At 37.2% G+C, this 27,547-nt stretch overlaps 1 protein-coding gene across 7 annotated transcripts in view; it reads right to left on the bottom strand.

The window, feature by feature from the left end:
- The window catches only part of MAN1A2 (mannosidase alpha class 1A member 2), a 213,141-nt gene that overhangs the window by 68,581 nt on the left and 117,013 nt on the right, over positions 1–27,547 (bottom strand). For all 7 annotated transcript variants that reach the window (XR_003139521.3, XR_003139522.3, XM_025453390.3 and 4 more), the window contains exon 8: positions 26,934–27,027. Coding sequence is in view for 5 of the 7 variants with exons in the window: in XM_025453390.3 (XP_025309175.1) it covers positions 26,934–27,027 (94 nt within the window). In the remaining 2 variants the exon portion in view is untranslated. The remainder of the gene's footprint in view (positions 1–26,933; positions 27,028–27,547) is intronic.

Raw genomic sequence — 27,547 nt, 5'->3', positions numbered from 1 at the left:
CAACATGGAATTTAATAGGGAAAAGTCCCTCATATTTAGGGACAAAGAATACATATAGGACAGAGAAATGTTTAAGGATGCCTTTTGGGTAAATTATTTGCTAATAAACCAGAAGACCGTAATTTTTTATTTGGCAACTATTTTAAAACAGCTATCAAGACAACTGTGACAAAATACCTCCAACAACACTATTACTTCGATGTGTGATTATGGCACCATATCTTGACTCACTCAGTGAATGATGCTGTTACTATCTTACCAGCTGCCCAGTCTTAGGCTTCTCATCAATTGTTTAAACACATGCAGTGTTTCAGTGGTCCTCATCTTTGCCTTTCTATGGTCTCCCATGTTTTTCTTTCATCATTTTTATTCTCTCCCAGCCCCTCAGGAATGTCACTTACAGATACACTGAGTCGTTCCTAGATCTCATCACCCTAGAGGCCTTCCTCTCAAGCTGGCTATTCTCTCGCATACTGTACAGCTATCATCTTCAAACTTCTCTCTTCCTGCTTTCCTAAATTGTACGCGTTGTTCCCCCCATACTATATCTTAGTTTATGCCTGTTTTACTGAATCATTCTTATATAATCTCAGGAAGGACTATGTGGATTTTAACTGTGCTGTCTGAAAATGCCTTTATTTTGCTCTCCTTCTCAATTTTATTTTGTAAAGGTATCAAATTCAAGGTTGGAAATCATCTCCCCCCAAAAGTTGTCACAGGTACCGCTCCAGCGTCCTGTAATATCAAGTGTCATGGGTTGAGACATTGGCAATCCTGTTTTATAGGTCAATGTATCCTCTCTCCATCCCCCTCACCTTTCCAAGCTCTACATCCTCATTTTGATATTGCTCAAATGTTTTCTTACATGCAGTGTGCTGCGCACTTTTTGAACTACAGATTTACATCTTTTAACTCAGAAAATTCTCTTCTGCTATTTCTTTATTTTCCCCACTTCACCTGGTTATTTCTCTCTTCTGAAACTCTTCTTAGTTGGAAATTGGATCTCCCGGATTGATTTTCTACTACTCTTTTCTCTCAAATCTTAGTCTCTTACTCTTCTTTCTTTACATTCTGGGATTTTTTTTTTTTAATCAATTTATATTTTAGTCCTTTCACTAAGGCTTTATGGTAAGCAATTATACTTTTAACCTCTGAGCTCTTCTCTGTCCTCTAATTGTTTCTTTTTTCATAGCACCCTATTCCTATTTTATGAATACATCATATTCTCAGAGTTCTCTTAAAAAAAATAGGTATGCTGGTTTACAGAATTGCCTCAATCTCCTCCAGGATCTCCTTTTGACTTTAAATATTTTTTACTGGGAAATTTAACAAAATTTAACAGACACACAGAAAAATATGTAATACATAAATGTTATGCTCATTATAGAGAACATCTATGTAAAAGCTACTCAGAAGAATGCCAGTACTCCCAAAAGCCTTTCATGTACCCTCTCTCAATTATAATTCCACATCCCCAAAGGTAACCAGTATCTTAACTTTTGGAGTAATCACTATTTTTATATGGTTATCATATAATACCCTCTCCCAACCATTACTGTTTACCTTTGTCTATTGATATCATTTTTAATAAATGTTGTATATTCTCTTGTGTCTATCTTCTATATCTCAACACTTTGTGATATTCAACCGTGCTGTTCTATGTACTCCCATTGCACCAATCAACCACTATTTATTTATCTGTGTTTAAGACTGACGTTCTGGGTAGCCAGTGTGAGTTTCCACTGAATAGTGGGTGGTCTCCCACTGAGCAGACTTATTCACCACTAGGTCTCTCTCCTGAGTAGGAATTCAGACTGGATGCTTCCTTTCTCTCTAAGCTAAGTTGAGGAAAGGTGGGCTAACTACCAGGTTTTGTTTAGTCAGAAACAGGTTATTTGTGGTAAAACTGGATCTGCTCGAATTTCAGAATAAAGGGAGGATTTATTCTGGGGTACTAACATCTATATGGAAAAATTTTACCTTTCTCCTCAATGAAATCATTCAATTTTTTTAAAATAAGTGCTACATAGTTATGCCTACCAGTAAATTCCAGGATGAGCTGGAACATAAGAATTTTAAGTAGAGTCCCCATTCCTTAACAACTTTGAATAAACACCTACTTTTAACTCCACTTTCCACTCACTTATTCAATTATGTGCACCTATTATTTATGTACTCCAAATCTCTCTGGAATTACATCCAGTTGCCCTTTTTGTAGTGTTCCCGTAGTATATTCTAGGTTGCACTTTTCTGAGTTCTATTCACACACTCCCAGATACAGTGCATTATGCAAATCTGTTGAAATAATCTTGTCCATTATGATCTCCCATTTACCTCCAATCTCTTCACCATGCTGAGTTAATTGCTTTCTACTTTTTTTTCTGTACTTTCATTTCACTGGGTCTTAAGGAAGATGGTCAGCAATGGTGGTGAAGTTATAGTTCAATCTCTCACCATGAAACAGAAGTCCTAATAAAACTTTCTCAAGTGGAGTTCTTTCTGGATAACTCTGCAATTTGTTAATGCTATATCTATATGACTTCTTATTCCCCTGTTTCCTAATTTACTCTCATTGCTGTCTTATCATGAACAAAAAACAAAGTAGGTAGGAACTTAGGACATCTTGGTTTATTCCAGTATTTCTGGATAGTGCAGGACTTGTAAGCCTGTAACTACTATGTAATTTAGGATGATTTTAGGTGATACATAGAGTAACTTTTTAAAAACTGTCATAGTTATGAGGTTCCTTGGTGGCTCAGTAGGTTAAGTGTCCAACTCTCAATTCTGGCTCAGGCCATGATCTCAGGATTGTGAGATTAAGCCGTGTGTCAGGCTCTGCATTTAGTGTGGAGCCTGCTTTAAGATTTTCTCTCTTTTTCACCCTCGGCCCCTCCTCCGTCCACTCATGCTCTCTCCTTTAAAAAAAAAAAAGTTGTCATAGTTACATAATGACAATGACTATTGTCAAGATTATCTTTAACCTCATGCAAGATCCTGCCCTTCCCTGGAACACATCAACAAAAAAGGATGAAATAATTATTTAAAAGGCATTTCTACACTTGAAAACAAAAATTGTATCTATAAGAAAAACAAAAAACTCACTGTTAAAAGCAGAAGTTTCTATTTCTTGAAAGTAAATAAAGGGTCTAGAATTTTACTTCCTCCAACATAATGGGATCCAAAGCACTCACTCATGGTGGGACTCTGGGTATGAAATGAGTTTCCTAGACTAGCAGAAGGAAGTAGAAACAGCTGCACGATTGAGACTAGGATAAACTGCTATATATCTGAGGAAACAGATGTGTAATATCCTTGGGAGAGCTGACATTCCAAATTTGGTCCAAAAGACCAAATTCTGAACTGATGAGCCAGTGGAGGCATTAATAAAACTCCCAGGAATGCAGTAATAAGTAGTAAGAGAGGAAAGAAAGACATGCACATCATGAAGCTTTCACTCACACTAACCTTGCAAATGAAAACTCCAATATACCTAAGGAAAAGTCGTCATGAAAGAATTCAACTATGCAAAAATAGGAGAATGTACTATACCATGAAAAAGCAAATAATGCAGCTACCTTCTGAAAACAAGTTTAAAGTATATTTAAAAAGTATACTAAGAGAAAAAATGTATGAAGCCAAAACTGATTAATTTGTACTGAAAAATAGGCAAATACGGATTTTAATACACCTATTTAAAAATTGACAGATTCGAAAAAAAAATTTAGTGAATCTGATAACAGTCTTGTTTAATATGCCTTAAAGGAAAGCAGATTCTTCTAAACTCTGAGCAACTTGACAAGCGACACTCATTGGCTTAAGTTTCTTTATATACCCTATAGCACCTCCCACAATTCTTACTTACAGTTAAGAGTACTCAATAAGCAATTATTAAATGAATGGCTGACTTTCCATTTTCAAATACGAATAACATTTCACAATTATCATAACTTGCATTTTAAGATATTTTTTTCTTTTGAGTGGGGTGCACCTGAGTGGTGGGGTCAGATAAGCATCCAATTCTTGGGTTTAGTTCTGATCATGATCTCAGGGTCATGAGATCAAGCCCCACATCAGGCTCCATACTCAGTGGGGAGTCTGCTGGAGAGTCTCTACCTCTCATGCTCATGTACACACTCTCTCTGGATAAATAAATCTTTTTTTAAAAAGGTGTTTTTTTCTTTTTCTTTTAAATTAACTGGATACATTTTTTAAAAAAATTATTCTATTTTCAAAGCCTCTCACTCTTTTTCAGTCTAGGGAAACAAATAATTACGGGATAAATAGTAATACCTACCATGACACCTAACATTTACAAGTTTAGCAACAACAAAAATTATAGAATGAATTCATTAACCATCTTAAGTACTTATTCTTTCAAGTTTTAATAAAATTTGCATGTATACATTTTAAACTTTACTAATTCCCCCAATACTAAGATGTCTATAATTGTAGTACATTCAACTGCTTATATGAAATATCCAATGAAAATGTAATTTTTTTAAGATTTTATTTTATTTATTCATGAGAAAGGCAGAAACAGGCAGAGGAAGAAGCAGGCTCCCTGCGGGCAGCAGGATGCAGGACTTGATCCCAGGACCCTGGGATCACAACCTGAACCAAAGGCAGACACTCAACCACTGAGCCACCCAGGTGCCCCTGAAAATATAATTTTAAAAAACCTAAACTTTATTCATCTGAATTATCGGAAATATACACAAAAGTCTTGATATTAAGATTTTCCTTAATATTTACTTTTCTCATAGCTCAGAATCCAGATATAATATGTCAAACTACTCAGAGGACTGTAGTAAAAATGTATTTTGTAAAAATAACCAAATATCCATCCAGCTCTGTTCCCCTTTTCCCTTAGAAAGCTTGAATTTACTGCTGCTTCTTTCTTCTCACCTACTTGCTTCTTATTCCCCTACATTCTGGCTTTGGCCTATGGCACAGAGCCAAGCCAAAATGGCACTCTACAAGCTAGCAGTCATTTCTCAGTCTCAGTATATGAAATAAACTGTACATGCAAGATAGGATGATTAGACCATACAAAGAGCATTGTGGAGGGATAGGCATAAGGATGATACAAAATGAGGGAGAGAACTGAAGGCCCAAATTAACCAAAGGGAAGAAGAAATGAAGGACAGAATTTAGAGTTACTATGAAGGTAAAAAAAAAAAAAAAAATAGGACAGGAATCTAGCCAGACTATCAAGTTTCTGGCACAGGCCAGACTGAAAAGTACAGATGAAATAAGGAATCACAATGAGGAATAAATTCTTTTTTTTTTTTTTTTGTTTTAATCTACTATAGTCACACTCACACACACACACACACAGAGAGAGAGGCAGAGACACAGGCAGAGGGAGAAGCAGGCTCCATGCACCGGAAGCCCACGTGGGATTCGATCCCAGGTCTCCAGGATCACGCCCTGGGCCAAAGGCAGGCACCAAACCGCTGCGCCACCCAGGGATCCCGAGGAATAAATTCTTAAAGAAGATATAATAAGCTCAATTTTGTACCTACTGAGTTTAAGACAGCTACAAATAATCAGGAAACAAATATCCTGTATATGGGGAAGGGAGATAGAAGTTTAAACCCCAAGCAAAATCAGTAATGAAATACTGATTTATATCAGGGGTGTCAGGGGTGGAGGTACAGGGGCAATTTTTTCTGTAAAGGGCCAGATAGTATACAGCCTCTGCTGCATGGTCCTCTGTTTTATTACTGTTGTTGTAGATGATTGTTTAAACCATCCAAAAATGTAAAAAACCACTTTTAAAACTTGTAGGCCATACAAACACACGTCAGAGACCAGCCTGACAGAAGTTTGCCAGTTGCTGATTCAGATTTCACAGATGTATAGGACACAGTTCATCCTGTAAAAAGAGATGAGGTCTGTGAGGCAAAAATGGAAAGGATAGTAAGAATTTCCTAGGAATATCAACATTTAAGAAACTAGGTTAAGAAGAATATGAAACAAATTTCCATCCCTTCAAAGCAACTGACCTTATATTTGCTTTGTCTAACTGAATGTGGTAAAAAGTAACACTGTGCCAATTTCAAGTCTAACCCTTGCTACTACCATGGAAAGAAGCATGGTATAGTCTGATAAATGGTGAGAGATCACAGGGAGTAGGGCTGAATTTCCCCGAATGGGGCTGTGCTAGATCAGGTAGCTTCCAGACAACCTGTCAGCTTGCTGGGACATGAATAAATCCAGGCAAGACCAGCAGAATCTCTCAGGCAACCTGTAGATTTTAAAGAAATAATACATTAAGTCACTAAATTGTAGAGTGGTTTGTTATACGAAACAGCTAACTAATACATTGTCCTTTCTGAACTAGTCTCTAGGACAGTCACTAGGTCACATAAGAAATTACTTTTAGTGGAATGGCAGAAAGCAGAGCCCAAAAACAAATATAAACATTTTTTTCAAAAGGCTTTATTAGGAAAAGAAAGGTGGAGTGTCTGCTAGAAGGGGCTATGGCAATGAAAAAAAGTAGAGGAAATAGAGAGAAGGACTTACTAGCAATGAAAAAGGAACCAGGAAGTTTAATACACAGTATAGTTACAATGGGAATACCAAAAAAAAAAAAAAAGTTCAGGAGTTGAAAGAGGATAGAATACAGAACACAGGTCAAAGGAAGAATCCTGGCCAGGATCTTCTGAGACTGGAAAAATAGAGATAAGGCCTAGTGACTAAGTAAATGAGCTTACAGGTAAAGAGGTCTCCTGCATAAGGATTTTTACTTTCAGACTTAGGAAGCAAGTCACCTGGGTAGAAGTGAGGTAAAGGGGAATGGTGACCAACTTTTTAAGTATGCTGAAGTTCTCATCATGTTCAGAGGGAAGATCCATAATGATTAATTCTAAATGTCACTAAAAAATATAAATAATCAGAGCGTAAGTTAAAATTCAGAGTGGCTGCACCAGTTCACATTCCCACCAACAGTGCAGGAGGGTTCACCTTTCTCCACATCCTCTCCAACATTTGTGGTTTCCTGCTTTGCTAATTTTCCCCATTCTCACTGGTGTGAGGTGAGAGGTGGTATCTCATTGTGGTTTTGATTTGTATTTCCCTGATTGCAAGTGATGTGGAGCATTTCCTCATAAGGACAAACATTATATGGTCTCATTCATTGGGTATCATTCATTATATATATATTTTTATATACAAAAAATAGTGAAAGGGAATAAAGGAGAAAGGAGAAAAAATGAGTGGGAAATATCAGAAAGGGAGACAGAACATGAAGGACTCCTAACTCTGGGAAACGAACTAGGGGTGGTGGAAAGGGAGGTGGGCGGGGGGTGGGGGTGACTGGGTGACGGGCACTGAGTTGGGCACGGGATGAGCACTGGGTGTTATACTATATGTTGGCAAATTGAACACCAATAAAAAATAAATTTATAAAAAAAATTCAAAGGTCGGGATCCCTGGGTGGCGCAGCGGTTTGGCGCCTGCCTTTGGCCCAGGGCGCGATCCTGGAGATCCGGGATCGAATCCCACGTCAGGCTCCCGGTGCATGGAGCCTGCTTCTCCCTCTGCCTGTGTCTCTGCCTCTCTCTCTCACTGTGTGCCTATCATGAATAAATAAAAATTAAAAAAAAAAAATTCAAAGGTCTAACAGTTTCCAAAAGTAACCATATCCCTGAAAGAAACTCAAGAAGATTTCTAGGAAAAGAAAAATATCTGGCACTCAAATAAGGTAAAACTGACAATGTCTGACACCTAATCCAAGATTACCAGGCATACAAAGAGGCAGGAGAGAAACAACTCACAATGAGAATAAGAAACCAGTCAAAACTAGAATTGATGCACGTGGTAGAAGGACCAGAGAAGAATATTACAAAGTTACTTTAACTGTGTTGTCTATATTCAAATAGGTAAGCAGAGACAAGGAAGATATATAAAAACATCCAGAATGAACTTCTAAAGATGAAAACTACTGTATAAAGACAAATACAGTGGAAGGGATTAACAGATCAGACAATACATAAGAAAAGATTAGTGAATTTGAAGGCACTACAACAGAAATTATTCAAGTTGAAACACAGCAGAAAAAAAAAAACACAAAGAAAAAAATATCAGTGAACTAAGTGGCTTAATACATGAATAACTGGAGTATCCGAAGGAGAGGCATGACTGAAAAATTATTTGAAGAGACAATGGACAAAAAACCTCCAAATTTGATAATAACTATAAACCCACATGAAAATGAAAACACAATATAGCAGAATTCCTGAGATGCCACTAAAGCAGTATTTAAAGGGGCATTAACAGCATGAATCCTTTTTAGAAAAAAAAAATTTCAATGACTTTAGCTTCTACCTTAGAAGCTAGAAAAAGAAAAGCAAATTAAACACAAAGTAGGTTAAAGAAAGCAAATAATAAAAGTTAGGGCAAACCAATGAAACGGAATCTACAGATACTAAAAGGATAATAAGGGAATATTATGAACAACTTTATGCCAATAAATTAGAAAAACTAGAGAAATGGACAAATTCTCTGAAAGAAATTACCAAAACTCACTCAAGAAGAAAAGAGATATTGAGTTTAAGAAGTTCTTTATAGATCTTGGAAACTAGCCCTTTATCTGATACGTCATTGGCAAATATCTTCTCCCATTCTGTAGGTTGTCTTTTAGTTTTGTTGACTGTATCCTTTGCTGTGCAAAAGCTTCTTATCTTGATGAAGTCCCAATAGTTCATTTTTGCTTTTGTTTCTTTTGCCTTCGTGGATGTATCTTGCAAGAAGTTACTGTGGCTGAGTTCAAAAAGGGTGTTGCCTGTGTTCTCCTTGAGGATTTTGATGGAATCTTGTTTCACATTTAGATCTTTCATCCATTTTGAGTTTATCTTTGTGTATGGTGCAAGAGAGTGGTCTAGTTTCATTCTTCTGCATGTGGATGTCCAATTTTCCCAGCACCATCTATTGAAGAGACTATCTTTCTTCCAGTGGATAGTCTTTCCTCCTTTATCGAATATTAGTTGACCATAAAGTTCAGGGCCCACTTCTGGGTTCTCTATTCTGTTCCATTGATCTATGTGTCTGTTTTTGTGCCAGTACCACACTGTCTTGATGACCACAGCTTTGTAGTACAACCTGAAATCTGGCATTGTGATGCCCCCAGATATGGTTTTCTTTTTTAAAATTCCCCTGGCTACTCGGGTCTTTTCTGATTCCACACAAATCTTAAAATAATTTGTTCTAACTCTCTGAAGAAAGTCCATGGTATTTTGATAGGGATTGCATTAAACATGTAAATTGCCCTGGGTAACATTGACATTTTCACAATACTAATTCTGCCAATCCATGAGCATGGAATATTTTTCCATCTCTTTCACAATCCAATCATGAAATGGGCAAGAGACATGAACAGAAATCTCACAGAGGAAGACCTAGACATGGCCAACACGCACATGAGAAAATGCTCTGCATCACTTGCCATCAGGGAAATACAAATCCAAACCACAATGAGATACCACCTCACACCAGTGAGAATGGGGAAAATTAACAAGGCAGGAAACAACAAATGTTGGAGAGGATGCGGAGAAAAGGGAACCCTCTTACACTGTTGGTGGGAATGTGAAATGGTGCAGCCACTCTGGAAAACTGTGTGGAGGTTCGTCAGAAGAGTTAAAAATAGACCTGCCCTACGAACCAGCAATTGCACTGCTGGGGATTTACCCCAAAGATACAGATGCAATGAAACGACAGGACACCTGCACCCCGATGTTCATAGCAGCAATGTCCACAATAGCCAAACTGTGGAAGGAGCCTCGGTGTCCCTCGAAAGATGAATGGATAAAGAAGATGTGGTTTATGTATACAATGGAATATTACTCAGCCATTAGAAATGACAAATACCCACCATTTGCTTCAACGTGGATGGAACTGGAGGGTATTATGCTGAGTAAAATGAGTCAATCGGAGAAGGACAAACATTATATGTTCTCATTCATTTGGGGAATATAAATAATAGTGAAAGGGAATAGAAGGGAAGGGAGAAGAAATGGTTAGGAAATATCAGAAAGGGAGACAGAACATAAAGACTCCTATCTCTGGGAAACGAACTAGGGGTGGTGGAAGGGGAGGTGGGCGGGGGGTGGGGGTGAATGGGTGACGGGCACTGAGGGGGGCACTTGATGGGATGAGCACTGGGTGTTATTCTGTATGTTGGCAAATTGAACACCAATAATAAATAAATTATTAAAAAAAAAGAAGAAAAGAGATAATCCAAACAACTTTCTGTCAAAGAAACTGAAATTATACTTAAAAACCTTCTCAAAAGAAAACTCCAGCCCAGATGGTTATGTTGGTAAATTCTATCAAACATTTAAGGAAGAAATATCAATTCCATACAAGCTTTTATTAAAAACTGAGGATGAGGGAATACTTCACAACTCATTCTGAGACCAGCATCATAATAATACCAAAATCAGACACAAACAAAAATGAAAGCTACAGAACAGTAGCTTTCATTTAAGAAATCAGTAACAGGAAAATACACATCATGAATAAGTATGATTTATCCAAGAAATGCAGAGCAGGTTTAACATTTAAAATCAACCAATGAAAAGACCTACACTATCATTGGTCATTTGGGAAGTTTCAATTAAAGCCACAAAGAATTAACACTATACATCTATTATGATGGCTAAAAATGGAAAGACTGACCATATCAAGTGCTGATGCATATGTGGAGGAACACTGCTGATGGGAACGTAAAATGGCACATCCACTATAGAAAAAGGACCATCAGTTTTTTTTAAAAAGTTAAGCATATATCTACTATATGATACAAACATCCTACTCTCCTTTATGCACTCAAAAAAAATGAGAACATATGTCAACATGAAGGCATGTATCTCAATGTCCATAATAGCACTTTATTTGTATTAATCCCAAACTGGAAATAACTTAAATGATCAACAGGTGAATGGATAAACAAACTGTGGTATTCTACAAGTAGCATTCTACTCAGTACTACTGATACATACGACATGGACAAATCTCAAAATAATTATGCTTTGTGAGAGGCGAGAAAAAAAAGAATGCGTATAAAGGGTTCCATTTATATAAAGTTCTAGAAAATGCAAATGTCTATGATGAAAGAAAGCATATCAGCAGTTGCTTGAGGAAGTGAGAAGGAGAATGAAAGAAGAATCATAGAGGGAGATGAGGAAACCTTTAGAGGTGAAAGACAAGCTCATTATTTTGATTGTAGTCATGATTCCATAGGTATATACTTAAAAACTTATCAAACTGTACACTTTAAACATGTACAATTTACTGTACACCAATTATACCTTAATAAAGCTCTTATTAAAACAGCAAGTAAACAAAAAGGATACTTGAGATTAGTTCAAACCTATCAGTAACATCAACAAGTTTAATTCAGTTTTTAAAATACTGAGTCACACTAGAATTTCAAGTTTTTTTTAAAAAAAATATAAGTATTCCATAAGTACTTTTTACTAAAGACATACCTATACTAAAATTGCTTAGGAAATTGAAAATAAGGAAATGGTCAAAAGTGAGATGGGGATAGATAGAGGAGATTTGTATAGAAGACTTGGGGAGGGTAACAAACAAAGTAAATTGATCAAAGTGAAAGAATTGCTAGAGGTACTGATGATCCAGTTGGAATCAGAAATTATAAATTTATAGTGACTTCAGCCTATACTTCTGATGATTTTCATCAGCAATGCTCAGGTGAGTATATGAATGGGAATGGTACATGGCTGGGTTGATACGAGTTTTGGGATTTGTAGCACCGATAAAACAGAAGGTAAGGTACCTGAGTACTCACACACTGGTTTGGATTCTATGCAGTCTAAGCTTGGAAGGAAAAGAAACAGGCAATCCTTTCGTCCAAATATTCAGGATCCTTGCTTCATTGTCTTGTTGTACCCAACCAATAAAAACATCAGCCCAGTTGTCAGTCTGCCCTACTATTATCCTCAAACTCACAATTTTCACCAAGAACTTCAACATCACCTGTCAACTTTAGTGTGACTTTTTTATTACTGTTCTTTCCCATTCCTTAAAGCAGATATTTGAAATCTCTTCTTCAAAAGTCCCCTATTGCTCTGCCTTCTTCCTGCTCTCACAACCATACCTCCTAATTCACAGAAAAAATACAGACCAGTGAAGGGGGAGAGAAGGGAACCCCTGCCTATCAATTCATCTGTTCACTTTGCTTGTTACAGAGGAAGAAATACTCCTTCTCTACATACTCCATCTCACTCTGGACCCCAACCACTATTGTTTCCTTTTCAGGAATCCTCTCCTTCTTGGCTGGTTTTAATCTTCAATATCTACCCCTCAATTGAATCTCTCTCATAGCATTTAAATATTTATTAACATCTTAAAAAACTGAATAATCTTTCTTGACAATACTATACTCTTTCAGTTTGATATCTATCAGATGTTTACCAAAATAAGTGAAGAAAGGGAATCATGGACGATGTCTAGATTTCTGGCTGGGCAAATGGGCGAACAATGGTGCTCTTTATTGAAACTGGTAATACTGGAGGAGGAAATGGATTCAAGTAGGAGTTTGAATGTGGAGCATGTCGAATTTGAGGTGCTTGGTGGATATCTAAATGGATGTGACAAGCAGACAGACATGTGGAAATCTAGAGTTTGGGGTATACCCTTGGGAATTACCAATACATGTAATGAATTTGAGCCATGAGAGTTTGAATAGAGTGATTAAAGAATACAGATGGTATTTACAGTATGACATTTATAGAAGAAACAGTTATCAAAATAACAGATAGGGCATTTTCTATTTTGTACTGGCCTCATACATATTTCTGGATATGGTGTAGACCTATGGAAAGGGATTAACAAATGAGCAGGCAAGAAAACAAAATAACGAAGATATAACAGATTTAAAAGAGGTGAGATAACTGGGCAAACAGCAGGGAAAGGCAAAGTCTATGTCATCATGGTTTAGGGGAAATGTTGTTAGGTCTGTGAATTATTGCCTGGGTTAAGTCTAACCAAATAAAAGTCTATAACTTAGTTGTAAGTTACCTGGGTTCTAGGACAACAGGCTCTCTTTCCAGCCTGTTGTAGAAGCCTCTTTCCAGCCTATACAGTAGAAGATATATGCTTAATAAATGAATAAATTAACAGCAGAGGCCCGAGATCCATGGTAACTATGGAATTTACCACCTAGTAGTTCAGACTTTCTTACTTAAACCACTGAATCATGCCTGCCCCAGTGTCAAATCTGATGAACCATGTCACTCCAAGGTCCTTCAAAGATACAGAAATTGATAACATATTATAAAGCACTACAAAACAGCAATGATTCATATAACCTGTCTCAGTAGGTTAACAGCAGGTTTCTAACAGAAGCTATTTCTTGAAGCGTTCTTATAGAAAATACTAGAATAAAAGCTAGTATTTGTATCATATCATGGTTTATGAAGCATTTTCAAATATAAATATGACCTATATGATCATCCTATTAGATAAGTCAATTAGAACAGATGAAGAAACAAAGGCATGGAGAAGTTAAGTAACTCATCTACATTATTACATTAAATTATTAAACAGGAAAGCCAGGGTTAGTCTTCTAACTACAAATATTATACCATCCTTGTTCTTTTTTCTACATTTTTTTAAATTTAGTGGTATAAAACATAATGAATCAGTAATGACCAATTTCCTATATTTTCTTCACTTTAGTCATCAAATGGCACAGGCAAAGCACTATGCTTAGAAAACTAGAGAAAAAACAAAGGGGGGAAAAAGAGAAAATACTAATAATGTGCCTTTAAATCTAGGTTCTTTACTATATTCTTTTATATCTGTTGCCAAGTACTTTTTCTGAAGGTAATTACCAGTAATTATTCTCTGTGATTGCTATGTGCATGTCACAGACATTACCATTACTCTAATTATAATACAGTAAGCCAAAGATGGATTGTTAAATTTCAGTTCAATTCACTGTTTTGCAGACTATTTATAGATATGACAGATGTATAGTGCTCCAAGATAATAATGGATTTGATACACTTTTCAGAGGCTGATATAAAATATACAAAAACATTAAAAGGAACAAATTGGACAATTTAGTCAAGACTATAGCTGCTAAAAGAATATCAGGGTAGCTTCCCTAGGATTTTAAAGCCCCTTGCCAAGATAACCAGTGAACAGCTCTTTCTGTAACATTCTAAAATCAACAACTGCTAAGAGTAAATATATTCTGAAGAAGCAATTTATTGTGAAAAGAAAAATAAGGAATTATTTTGTTGCAATTTTTAAATTGTGCTGAAATATATGTAACATGAGAGAGTTGCCATTTTAATCATTTTTTCAGTGTACCATTCAGTGGCATTAATTACACTCACTGTTGTACAAGTATCACTATTTCCAAAACTTTTTCATTACCCCAAACAGAAACTCTGTACCTATGAAATGCTCCATTCTCCTTTCACCCAAGTCTCAAACTCTAATCCATTATCTGTCTGTATGAATTTGACATGTGGTAAAGTGGGATCATATAGTATTTGTCCTTTTTGTGACTGGCTTTCCTCATTTATTATGATGGTTTCAGGGGTCATCTGTATCACAGCATTGTCAGAAACTTCATTCTTTTCACAGCTAAATAATATTCCATCGTATAGATATACCACATTTTGTTCATCCATTCATCTGTCGGACACTTTGGTTGTTTCTACCTTTTGGCTACTATGAATAATGCTGTATAAACATTAGCATACATGTATCTGCTTGAGTCCCTGTTTTAAAATCTTTGGAATATATATACTCAGGAGTTAAATTGCTGAAGCATATGGAATTCTATATATATGACATAAGGTAAGGGCCCACTGTCATTATTTTCCATGTAGCTATCCAGTTTTTCACAATTTAATTGTTTAATTAAAGAAAAAGTTTATTTTATTGAAGTTCGATTTGCCAACATATACTATAACACCCTGTGTTCATCCCATCAAGTGCCCTCCTCAGTGCCTGCCTCCTCTTCCACTCCCTTTGTTTGTTTCCCAGAGTTAGGAGTCTCTCATGTTTTGTCACCTTCTCTAATTTTTCCCACTCAGTTTCTCTCCTTTCCCTTACAGTCTCTTTCACTATTTCTTATATTTCCCATATGAGTGAAACCATATGATGATTGTCCTTCTCCAACTGACTTACTTCACTCAGCGTAATACCCTCCAGCAGTTCCATCCTATGACCCAGCAATTGCACTACTGGCTATTTACCCCAAGGATACAGATGCAATGAAATGCTGGGATACCTGCACCCCAATTTCATAGCAGCAATGTCCACAATAGCCAAACTGTAGAAGGAGCCTCGATGTCTTTCCTCAGATGAATGGATAAAGAAGCTGTGGTCTATACATACAATGGAATATTACTCAGCCACTAGAAAGGACGAATACGCACCATTTGCTTTGACATGGATGGAAAAAGTTTTATTTTTAATAGATGCTGTCAGTGCTCTACTGTTCATCATTTCAAAGGCTAGCAATTCTCAAAGAATGACTTTTTTTTCAGTATTCTAAGATTTTGATGTGGAAGATGACATCCTCTTTTTATTTAAAAGTATCTGTGCACAGTGAAGGGAACCATCAACAAAAATGAAAAGGCTACTGAATGGGAGAAAATGAAATGAAACCTACTGAATGGGAGAAAATATTTGCAAGTGATATACCTGATGAGGGGTTGATATCCAAAACACATAAAAAAACTGATATAACTCAGTAACAAAAAACCCATAAATAACCCTATTAAAAAATGTACAGAGGACTGGAATAGACATTTATCCAGGAAAGACATAAAGATGGTCAACAGGCACATGAAAAGATGTTCAATATCACTAATTAGCAAGGAAATGCAAACCAAAACCATAATGAGATACCATCTTATACCTGTCAGAGTGCCTATTATCAAAAAGACAACAAACAAGTGCTGGCAAGGATGTGGAGAAAACAGAAGCCTTGTGCACTGTTGGTAGGAATGTAAATTGGTGCGCAACACTATAGAAAACAGTATGGAGATTCCTCAAAAAATTAAAAACAGAACTACCATATGATCCAGCAATCCCTCTTCTAGGTATTTACCCAAAGAAAACAAACCACTAATTCAAAAAGATGTATGTATCCCTATGGTTCACTGTAGCGTTATTTACAGTTACCAAAATATGGAAGCAACCTAAGTGTCTATCAACAGATGAAAGGAGAAGATGTGGTACATATATAGACAATGGACTATCAACCATAAAAAAGAACAAAATTTTGTCATTTGTGACAACATAGATGGACCCAAAGGGTATTATGCTAAGTGAAATAAGTCAGAAAGAGAAAGATAAACACTGTGTAATTTCACTAATATGTTGAATCTAAAAATCAAACAAAACAAAACACAACGTGATTCATAGATACAGAGAACAAACTAGTGGTGGCCAGAAGGGAGGGAGTTGGGGAAATGGGAGAAATAGGTGAAGGGAATTAAGACGTACAAACTGCCAGTTATAAAATAAACAAGTCATGGGGATATGCACAGCATAGTGAATAGTCAATAGTATTGTAATAACTTTGTATAATGACAGATGGTAACTAGACCTATCAAGGTGATCATTTTGTAATGTATAATGTATAAAAATATAGAATCACTGTTATATACCTGTAACAAATATAATATTTTATGTGGAAAAAAAAACAGTGAAAACAACCCCCAAATCATCAATTGACGAATGGATAGTGATATATCCATAAAATTGAACATTATTCAGGCATAAAAAAAATCCAAGTATTGACGCATACTATATGAAAGAGGCCAATCACAAAAGACATCATATGTGATTATATTAAAAGTTCAGAACAAGCAAATCTGTAAGACAAAAAGTAGATTAGTGGTTGTTTAAGGCTGTAGAGGGTGGAGGTACGGGCAAATACATGGGTAAGAGCCAAATGGTACAGGATTTCTTTGGGGGTTAATGAAAATGTTCTAAAATTGATGCTGGTGATGGTTACAAAACACTGAATTAAAAACCACTCAATTGTATACTTGGGGTGTGTTATATGATATATGGGTCGTATCTCAATAAAACTGCTTTAAAAATATTTTTAATCTTACTTCAAAAGTGATAGATGTCCACTATCAAATGAAGATTAATAAAGGTAAACAAAAAGAAGATAAATACAAACATTAAGGAAAAAAACACAAACAACCTATATTTATCTATGTCAAGTATTCTATGACATATTTTCTAATGGCTGCATAGATTACATCTGAAGTACTATAATTAAACCAAATTTCTTTCACAGGATGTTTATTTTTTTTTTAGTAATAAATTTATTTTCTACTGGTGTTCAATTTGCCAACATACAGAATAACACCCAGTGCTCATCCCATCAAGTGCCCCCCTCAGTGCCCGTCACCCATTCACCCCCACCCCCCATCCTCCTCCCCTTCCACCACCCCTAGTTCGTTTCCCAGAGATAGGAGTCTTTATGTTCTGTCTCCCTTTCTGATATTTCCTAACCATTTCTTCTCCCTTCCCTTCTATTCCCTTTCACTATTATTTATATTCCCCAAATGAATGAGAACATATAATGTTTGTCCTTCTCCGATTGACTCATTTTACTCAGCATAATACCCTCCAGTTCCATCCACGTTGAAGCAAATGGTGGGTATTTGTCATTTCTAATGGCTGAGTAATATTCCATTGTATACATAAACCACATCTTCTTTATCCATTCATCTTTCGAGGGACACCGAGGCTCCTTCCACAGTTTGGCTATTGTGGACATTGCTGCTATGAACATCGGGGTGCAGGTGTCCCGGCGTTTCACTGCATCTGTATCTTTGGGGTAAATCCCCAGCAGTGCAATTGCTGGTTCGTAGGGCAGGTCTATTTTTAACTCTTCTGACGAACCTCCACACAGTTTTCCAGAGTGGCTGCACCATTTCACATTCCCACCAACAGTGTAAGAGGGTTCCCTTTTCTCCGCATCCTCTCCAACATTTGTTGTTTCCTGCCTTGTTAATTTTCCCCATTCTCACTGGTGTGAGGTGGTATCTCATTGTGGTTTGGATTTGTATTTCCCTGATGGCAAGTGATGCAGAGCATTTTCTCATGTGCGTGTTGGCCATGTCTAGGTCTTCCTCTGTGAGATTTCTGTTCATGTCTTTTGCCCATTTCATGATTGGATTCTTTGTTCCCATGGTGTTGAGCTTAATAAGTTCTTTATAGATCTTGGAAACTAGCCCTTTATCTGATAGGTCATTGGCAAATATCTTCTCCCATTCTGTAGGTTGTCTTTTAGTTTTGTTGACTGTATCCTTTGCTGTGCAAAAGCTTCTTATCTTGATGAAGTCCCAATAGTTCATTTTTGCTTTTGTTTCTTTTGCCTTCGTGGATGTATCTTGCAAGAAGTTACTGTGGCTGAGTTCAAAAGGGTGTTGCCTGTGTTCTCCTCGAGGATTTTGATGGAATCTTGTCTCACATTTAGATCTTTCATCCATTTTGAGTTTATCTTTGTGTATGGTGAAAGAGAGTGGTCTGGTTTCATTCTTCTGCATGTGGATGTCCAATTTTCCGAGCACCATTTATGAAGAGACTGTCTTTCTTCCAGTGGATAGTCTTTCCTCCTTTATCGATTATTAGCTGACCATAAAGTTGAGGATCCACTTCTGGATTCTCTATTCTGTTCCATTGATCTATGTGTCTGTTTTTGTGCCAGTACCACACTGTCTTGATGACCACAGCTTTGTAGTACAACCTGAAATCTGGCATTGTGATGCCCCCAGATATGGTTTTCTTTTTTAAAATTCCCCTGGCTATTTGGGGTCTTTTCTGATTCCACACAAATCTTAGAATAATTTGTTCTAACTCTCTGAAGAAAGTCCATGGTATTTTGATAGGGATTGCATTAAACGTGTAAATTGCCCTGGGTAACATTGAGATTTTCACAATATTAATTCTGCCAATCCATGAGCATGGAATATTTTTCCATCTCTTTGTGTCTTCCTCAATTTCTTTCAGAAGTGTTCTATAGTTTTTAGGGTATAGATCCTTTACCTCTTTGGTTAGGTTTATTCCTAAGTACCTTATGCTTTTCAGTGCAATTGTAAATGGGATTGACTCTTTAATTTCTCTTTCTTCAGTCTCATTGTTAGTGTGTAGAAATGCCACTGACTTCTGGGCATTGATTTTGTATCCTGCCACACTGCCAAATTGCTGTATGAGTTCTAGCAATCTTGGGATGGAGTCTTTTGGGTTTTCTAGATACAGTATCATGTCATCGGCGAAGAGGGAGAGTTTGACTTCTTCTTTGCCAATTTGAATGCCTTTAATGTCTTTTTTGTTGTCTGATTCCTGAAGCTAGGACTTCCAGTACTATGTTGAATAGCAGTGGTAAGAGTGGACATCCCTGTCTGGTTCCTGATCTTAGGGGAAAGGCTCCCAGTGCTTCCCCATTGAGAATGATATTTGCTGTGGGCTTTTCGTAGATGGCTTTTAAGATGTCGAGGAATGTTCCCTCTATCCCTACACTCTGAAGAGTTTTGATCAGAAATGGATGCTGTATTTTGTCAAATGCTTTCTCTGCATCTAATGAGAGGATCAAATGGTTCTTGGTTTTTCTCTTGCTGATATGGTGAATTACACTGATTGCTTTACGAGTGTTGAACCAGCCTTGTGTCCTGGGAATAAATTCCACTTGGTCATGGTGAATAATTTTCTTAATGTACTGTTGGATCCTATTGGCCAGTATCTTGTTGAGAATTTTTGCATCCATGTTCATCAGGGATATTGGTCTGTAATTCTCCTTTTTGGTGGGGTCTTTGTCTGGTTTTGGAATTAAGGTGATGCTGGCCTCATAGAACAAATTTGGAAGTACTCCATCTCTTTCTATCTTTCCAAACAGCTTTAGTAGAATAGGTATGGTTTCTTCTTTAAATGTTTGATAGAATTCCCCTGGGAAGCCATCTGGCCCTGGACTTTTGTGTCTTGGGAGGTTTTTGATGACTGCTTCAATTTCTTCCCTGGTTGCTGGCCTGTTCAGGTTTTCTATTTCTTCCTGTTCCAGTTTTGGTAATTTGTGGCTTTCTAGAAATGCATCCATTTCTTCTAGATTGCCTAATTTATTGGCATATAGCTGCTCATAATATGTTTTTAAAATCGTTGTACTTCCTTGGTGTTGGTAGTGATCTCTCCTTTCTCATTCAAGATTTTATTAATTTGAGTCTTCTATTTTTAAAAAGGCTGACTAATGGTTTATCTATCTTATAATTCTTTCAAAGAACCAACTCCTGGTTTTGTTGTTCTGTTCCACAGTTCTTCTGGTCTCGATTTCATGGAGTTCTGCTCAAATCTTTATTAACTCTCTTCTTCTGCTGGGTGTAGGATCTATTTGCTGTTTTTTCTCTAGCTCCTAAGGTGTAAGGTTAGCTTTTGTATTTGAGTTCTTTCCAGTTTTTGAATGGATGCTTGTATTGCGATGTATTTCCCCCTCAGGACTGCCTTTGCTGCATCCCAAAGATTTTGAACAGTTGTATCTTCATTCTCATTAGTTTCCATGAATCTTTTTCATTCTTCCTTAATTTCCTGGTTGACCTTTTCATCATTTAGCAGGATGGTTCTTAACCTCCATGTGTTTGAAGTCCTTCCAAACTTCTTGTTGTGATTTAGTTCTAATTTCAAGGCATTATGGTCTGAGAATACGCAGGGGACAATCCCAATCTTTTGGTATCGGTTCAGACCTGATTTGTGACCCAGTATGTGGTCTATTCTGGAGAAAGTTCCATGTGCACTGGAGAAGAATGTATATTCAGTTGAGTTTGGATGTGAAGTTCTGTAGATATCTTTGAAACCCATCTGGTCCAGTGTATCATTTAAAGCTCTTGTTTCTTTGGAGATGTTGTGTTTAGAAGACCTATTGAGTGTAGAAAGCGCTAGATTGAAGTCACCAAGTATAAGTGTATTATTATCTAAGTATATCTTAACTTTGGTTATTAATTGATTGATATATTTGGCAGCTCCCACATTCGGGGCATATATATTGAGGATTGTTAAGTCTTCTTGTTGGATAGATCCTTTAAGTATGATATAGTGTCCCTCTTCATCTCTCACTACAGTCTTCGGGGTAAATTTTAGTTTATCTGATATAAGGATGGCTACCCCTGCTTTCTTTTGAGGACCATTTGAACGGTAAATGGTTCTCCAACCTTTTATTTTCAGGCTGTAGGTGTCCTTCTGTCTAAAATGAGTCTCTTGTAGACAGCAAAGAGATGGGTCCTGCTTTTTTATCCAGTCTGACACCCTGCGCCTTTTGATGGGGTCATTAAGCCCGTTCACGTTCAGAGTTACTATTGACAGATATGAGTTTAGTGTCATCATGATATCTATTCAGTCCTTGTTTTTGTGGATTGTTCCACTGGACTTCTTCTTAAAGGGGAATTTTAAGAGTCCCCCTTAAAATTTCTTGCAGAGCTGGTTTGGAGGTCACATATTCTTTCAGTTCCTGCCTGTCTTGGAAGCTCTTTATCTCTCCTTCCATTTTGAATGAGCCTTGCTGGATAAAGTATTCTTGGCTACATGTTCTTCTCATTTAGGACCCTGAATATATCCTGCCAGCCCTTTCTGGCCTGCCAGGTCTCTGTGGAGAGGTCTGCTGTTACCCTAATACTCCTCCCCATAAAAGTCAGGGATTTCTTGTCTCTTGCTGCTTTAAGGATCTTCTCTTTATCTTTGGAATTTGCAAGCTTAACTATTAAATGTCAAGGTGTTGAACGGTTTTTATTGATTTTAGGGGGGATCTCTCTATTTCCTGGATCTGAATGCCTGTTTCCCTTTCCAGATTAAGAAAGTTTTCAGCTATGATTTGTTCAAATATGTATTCTGGATCTCTGTCCCTTTCAGCGCCCTCAGGAACCCCAATTAAACATAGGTTTTTCTTCCTCAGGCTGTCATTTATTTCCCTTAATCTATCCTCATGGTCTTTTAATTGTTTGTCTCTTTTTTCCTCAGTTTCCGTCTTTGCCATCAACTTGTCTTCTATGTCACTCACTTGTTCTTCCACCTCGTTAACCCTCGTTGTTAGGACTTCTAGTTTGGATTGCATCTCATTCAATTGACTTTTAATTTCTGCCTGATTAGATCTAAATTCTGCAGTCATGAAGTCTCTTGAGTCCTTTATGCTTTTTTTTCTAGAGCCACCAGTAGCTTTATAATAGTGCTTCTGAATTGGCTTCCTGACATTGACTTGTAATCCAAATTTTGTAACTCTGTGGGAGAGAGGACTGTTTCTGATTCTTTCTTTTGAGGTGAGTTTTTTCTTGTAGTCATTTTGCTCAGTGCAGAGTGGCCAAAAACAAGTTGTATTGGGAAAAGGAGAGAAAGAGAGGAGAGAAAGAAGAAAGGAGAGAAAGAAAAAAGAAAAAAGGAAGAAGAAAGAAAAAAAAAGAAGAAAAAGAAAAAGAAAGAAAGGGGAAAAAAAGGTTGGGGGAAGGAAACAGAAATCAAAACGCAAAAACAAAAACAAAAACAAACAAAAAAAAAAACATGGGGGAGTATCTTCTGATTCTGTATACTTAAAGTCCTTTGACTTCCCCTAGAACTTGTCCGTCTAGCTGGTCTTCTGGGGGAGGGGCCTGTTGTGCTGATTTTTAGCACTTGGGGGAGTGAAAGATATCAGTGAAAGATATTTAAGCTGTTTATCCTGTGAGGCCACTGTGAGGCTCAGTGGGGGTTGTTTCCCCCGTGAGGCCCCAGGAGGAACAACCACAGGGGGAGCAGCCAGCTCTGGAGCCCTGGATTCAGCTCCTGCAGTAACTAAGGAGCTCTCAGTGTGCAGGGGCCTGGATGCTCAGGGGGTGGGGCCGCTGATCTGCTCAGGAGCGTCCTTGATGTCCTGGGCCCTCCTGGCCTCTGCCACCCCGGGGGGAGGTCGGATCCTGGGCTGTGTCCCCAGTGCCCTGTGCTCCCAGCCTGCGCTGTTGGATTTGCGCTCCCGGCCGTGCATCCCCCTCCGCGGAGCCGCCACCCGTGCCCCTCCGAGCTGCTCCCGGGTCCAGCCGTGCCCGCTGCAGCGCTTTAGGGAGCTCGGAGCACTCTCCCCGGGGCGCAGGTGTCTGTTAGTGTCCCAGGGAGCCTGAGGGCATCCCCGCCCTCCTGGGGTCCTGCTCTAACTCCCTGCAAGTGCCTTTCCGCCCGGGAAGATTGGTGCAGCTCCTACTTCCCCAGGACGGTGCTTTCCTGTCCTGGGGACACTCACTTAGCCCGGCTCCTTCCGGGGCCGCTCCCCCTTGGATGCCTTTTGTTTCTTTCTTTTTTCCCCCGTCTTCCTACCTTGATAGAAGCGTGAACTCTTCTCACTGTAGCATTCCAGCTGTTCTCTCTTTAAATCTCAGGCCGAATTCGTAGATTTTCAGGATGATTTGAAGGTTATCTAGGTAATTTGGTGGGGACAGGTGGCTTGGGGACCTTATTCTTCCGCCATCTTGCCCCTCCTCCCACAGGATGTTTAAAACTATACTGTCCAATGCAGTAGGCACTAGGCATAAGTAACTATTAAAAGCAAATAAAATTTAACATGCAGCTCTAAAAAAAACAAAACAAAACAAAACAAAAAAACATGCAGCTCTACAACCACACTAACATTTCCAATGTTCAACCCTATATGTGGTTAGTGATGCCTGTACAGAAAGCACAGATATAGAACATTTTCCTCATCACAAAAAGTTCTATTGGACAAGACTGCTTTAGTATGTCCAAATTATTATAAGTAACTCCCAAGGTATTGTAAATAAACTTTATATATATATACATATATGTATATATGTATATGTATATATGTGTGTGTGTGTGTGTGTATATATACACACACACACACACACACACACATATATATATATATATATATATATATATATAGCTGGCAAATTTGTTTAGAATAAATACCTAGAAATGAGTCCCAGGTTCAAATGGCACACAAATTTTCACACTTTTTGAAGCCCTGAGTACAGGACTGTGTCTATTTCCTTTATTAATTTAATAGATAAAGAATAGTGTCTTCTGTTTAGAAGATGCACCCAGGATCATTATGTTGTATATCTAAAAGTAATACAGTTGACCCTTGAACATCATGGGTTTGAGCTGCACGGTCCATTTACATGCAGATTTTTTTCAATATGGTGTAATACTGTAAAAATTTATTTTCCATTCCTTATGATTTTTTAATTATTTTCTCTACTTTTTTGGATAAGAATGTAACAAAAAAATATGTGTTAATCAGCTGTTTATGTTATTAGTAAGGCTCTCAGTCATCAGTGGGCTCTTAGTAGTTAAGTTTTTGGGTTTAAAGTTACACATGGATTGTCTATGGTGTGGGTGGGTCAGCACCCCTAACCCCCACATTGTTCAAGGTCAACTGTATAATATTGTACGTCAACTATACTTCAATAAAATAAATCAAAATAAAGCTGCACTGATTTGAGAAGGGTGGTGGTGAAGTGGGACAAGAGAGGGACAAAGATCTCTGGTGACCAGTCTATGGAGATGCTACAAATAGGGTACCAAAGACAGTAGCGTTTGCAAATTCTACTATAGTAGCACCAGTCCATACAGAAAGAGGGTGGTACCACATCACATTGTCTCCATGTACTATTTCTCTCCAGTAATACCACTTTCAGGGTTAAAAATGAACATCTGCTTATTTCCATTCTTTTTTTTTTATGAACCAAATTTCCTCAGTGTATTTTTCTACTGAGATGATCATCTTTTTTCTTACAATCTTCTAAGAGTTCTTGATACAGAAAAGATATGAAAACTCTGTGTTCCAAATACATTCAAATACATTTCCTTAGCCAGTTATTTGCCTTTATTATGAAATGTAAGAGATTAATGTTTATATATAGTAAAAACTGGTATCTTTTTCTTTACAAAGGCTTTCCTGATTATTAAAAAAAAAACCACTGCATAGTATTTTCATATTGTTATTTTTTACAGTTAAATTTAAGTTTCACCTTAGAGAATATACACTAGTGTATGACATAAAGAAGGAACAGAACATAATTTTTTCCTGCTAGAATATTCCCAAATCTTAACAAAATTCTAGGAGGTGAAATATACAATAAAATTCACCCAAATTACTAAGCAGACATCCAAACCAGTCACCCTTATCTGGAATAAGAAAGTATATTTTTGGGCAGCCTGGGTGGCTCAGCGGTTTAGCGCTGCCTTTGGCCCAGGGCATGATCCTGGAGACCTGGGATCGAGTCCCACATCGGGCTCCCTGCATGGAGCCTACTTCTCCCTCTGCCTGTGTCTCTGCCTCTCTCTCTCTCTCTCTCTCTCTCTGTTTCTCATGAATAAATAAATAAAACCCTTAAAAAAAAAAAAAACAAAAAAAGAAAGCATATTTTTATATTTTAGAAATGCTGCCCTCAGGCTTTGTTTTTTTTCTAAAAAGTATCATTTTCACTCAGTCTAGGCACAGCATTTGTATTTTTCTCAAAATAAAGATAAAAATAAACTACATGTAAAGAATTCCAGGAGATGAAAAGAAAGTACATAAGAGGAGCCAAAGATTGAGCTCTATTCCCAGATCCAAGAAAGCCATAAGTGTACTGACTAAACTGCTTTCCTTTCACAAAATAAAGGACAATTTCCTTGAGAAGAGCCTCCCAAATTCCATGACAAACATTTTCCTACTCTTAGTAGCAAACACCAGCATAATTTCTCAATGACAGATTAAACATGATTTTCCATCAATAAAATTAACTGATTTTACCTCTTTTTTACTATTTTATTCTGATTTTATTAGTCTCAAAAATAACCCAAACATGTTATGCTAGGGACAAAGTTACACCTTCTATTATTTGTTCCAGTTCTATTTTTTACAAGAGAATACTATTCATAAACCCATACTTTATTTCAATTTTGTAAGTTCCACATTTCCAAATATTATTAATTTTTAAAAAATCTATCCCTTCAAAGATCAATTCTAAAGCTAGTAAGAAGATCACCCTCTCTCCAAACAAAATACTATCTCCTCATTGAGGAAGCTACTTCTGCCTGTCTCACATCACAGTTGGTACGTGCCTCTACTATAACATCTTATAGTTATAGTAGTTTAACATCTATAGTAGTTTATATAGTTTATAGTAGTTTAACATCTAAACATAAAACTATGTTTACATGTGTTCGCTTACACTACTAGCCTGGGAGCTCCTTGAATTCAGACCAAGTTCTACATGGTCTTTCCCGATCTCTAGTTTCATCCAATAACTTGGCACAGAACCTGATAAATAAAAGACCCTGATATCTTCTGTTAAAATGACTGGACAGGGATGCCTGGGTGACTCAGCGGTTGAGCACCCGCCCCCGGCTCAGGGCGTGATCAGCAGTCTCAGGATTGAGTCCCACATCAGGCTCCCAGCCTGGAGCCTGCTTCTCCCTCTGCCTACGTCCCTGCCTTTCTCTCTCTGTGTCTTTCATGAATAAAAAAATAAAATCTAAAAAAAAAAAAAAAAAAAGACTAGACAAAGCTTGTTCAAAAGTAACTGCCTTCCTTTCTAATCACTTAAGATACTCGTTTGTTCTTCATATTCCTTTAACCAATATCTATCCCAAGAAATGCTCTGATCTACATGGAGATATGGTTTATAAATAGCAGCAACCCTTTCCAAAGGCCACACTATATTTTAACAAATTATTTACACATATATTAAATAAAATACTGCTTGTGATAGAGTTTATTAGTGTTTGCATTTACAAGTAGAAACAATGAAGCTACAGAAAGATTAGAAATTTGTCAAAGGTAACAGCACTAAGCAGATCACAAAGTTCAACACTAAGGGATTCCAACCCTACACGTAGTGTACTTTTTACCATATCAAGCAAGTTTTCAGACAAATAACCTTTAACACTGCATCGACTGTACTTACACTGACCCCAGCGACCTGTTCTTGGGTTCAAATAATTTGGATAAAGACCATTTGGACGATCCATCTTCTGAAGCAGTTTCCGAATGTGCATTACCTTAACACAAATAAAGAGTGCAATTAATAAAATAAATGTCATCAAGGCTTTTATTAATCTAGGTTTTGTGGGTTTTCCTCACTCAGAGCCTATACCATCTCCGCTGCCATTTTTGTATGTGTGGTGGTCAGCAAAGCCTTCTACTTTATAACTGATTATATATGATCATTATTTAAAGATCAAGCAACAATTAAAAACATAAAGAGCACAGAGAAAAACTTATTTAAATGCCAACATTTTACTATCCAGAAATAGTCATCAAAAACATCACAGATAAACATCATTCCAGACATATTCAATATGTATATATCTAAATATAAGAACAGAAATAATTTCACAGAAATGGGAAGGGAAAAGGACATTTATAATAAAAAGTATGAAACTAATTTGAATAGATGAAAAAGTAAACTAAATTGCTGAATTCTAAATATTGATCCCATAACAGATATCCCTAAATTCTTAAATTCCAAAAATTCTGATTCCTAAAAGATCTCCCTAAGGAGGAAAAACAAATCATAAA

The sequence above is a fragment of the Canis lupus genome, chromosome 17 (genome assembly GCF_003254725.2).
Source record: "Canis lupus dingo isolate Sandy chromosome 17, ASM325472v2, whole genome shotgun sequence".
Lineage (NCBI taxonomy): Eukaryota > Metazoa > Chordata > Mammalia > Carnivora > Canidae > Canis > Canis lupus.
The sequence above is the reverse complement of the archived record's forward strand: the minus strand, read 5'-3'. Positions and strand labels throughout refer to the sequence as shown.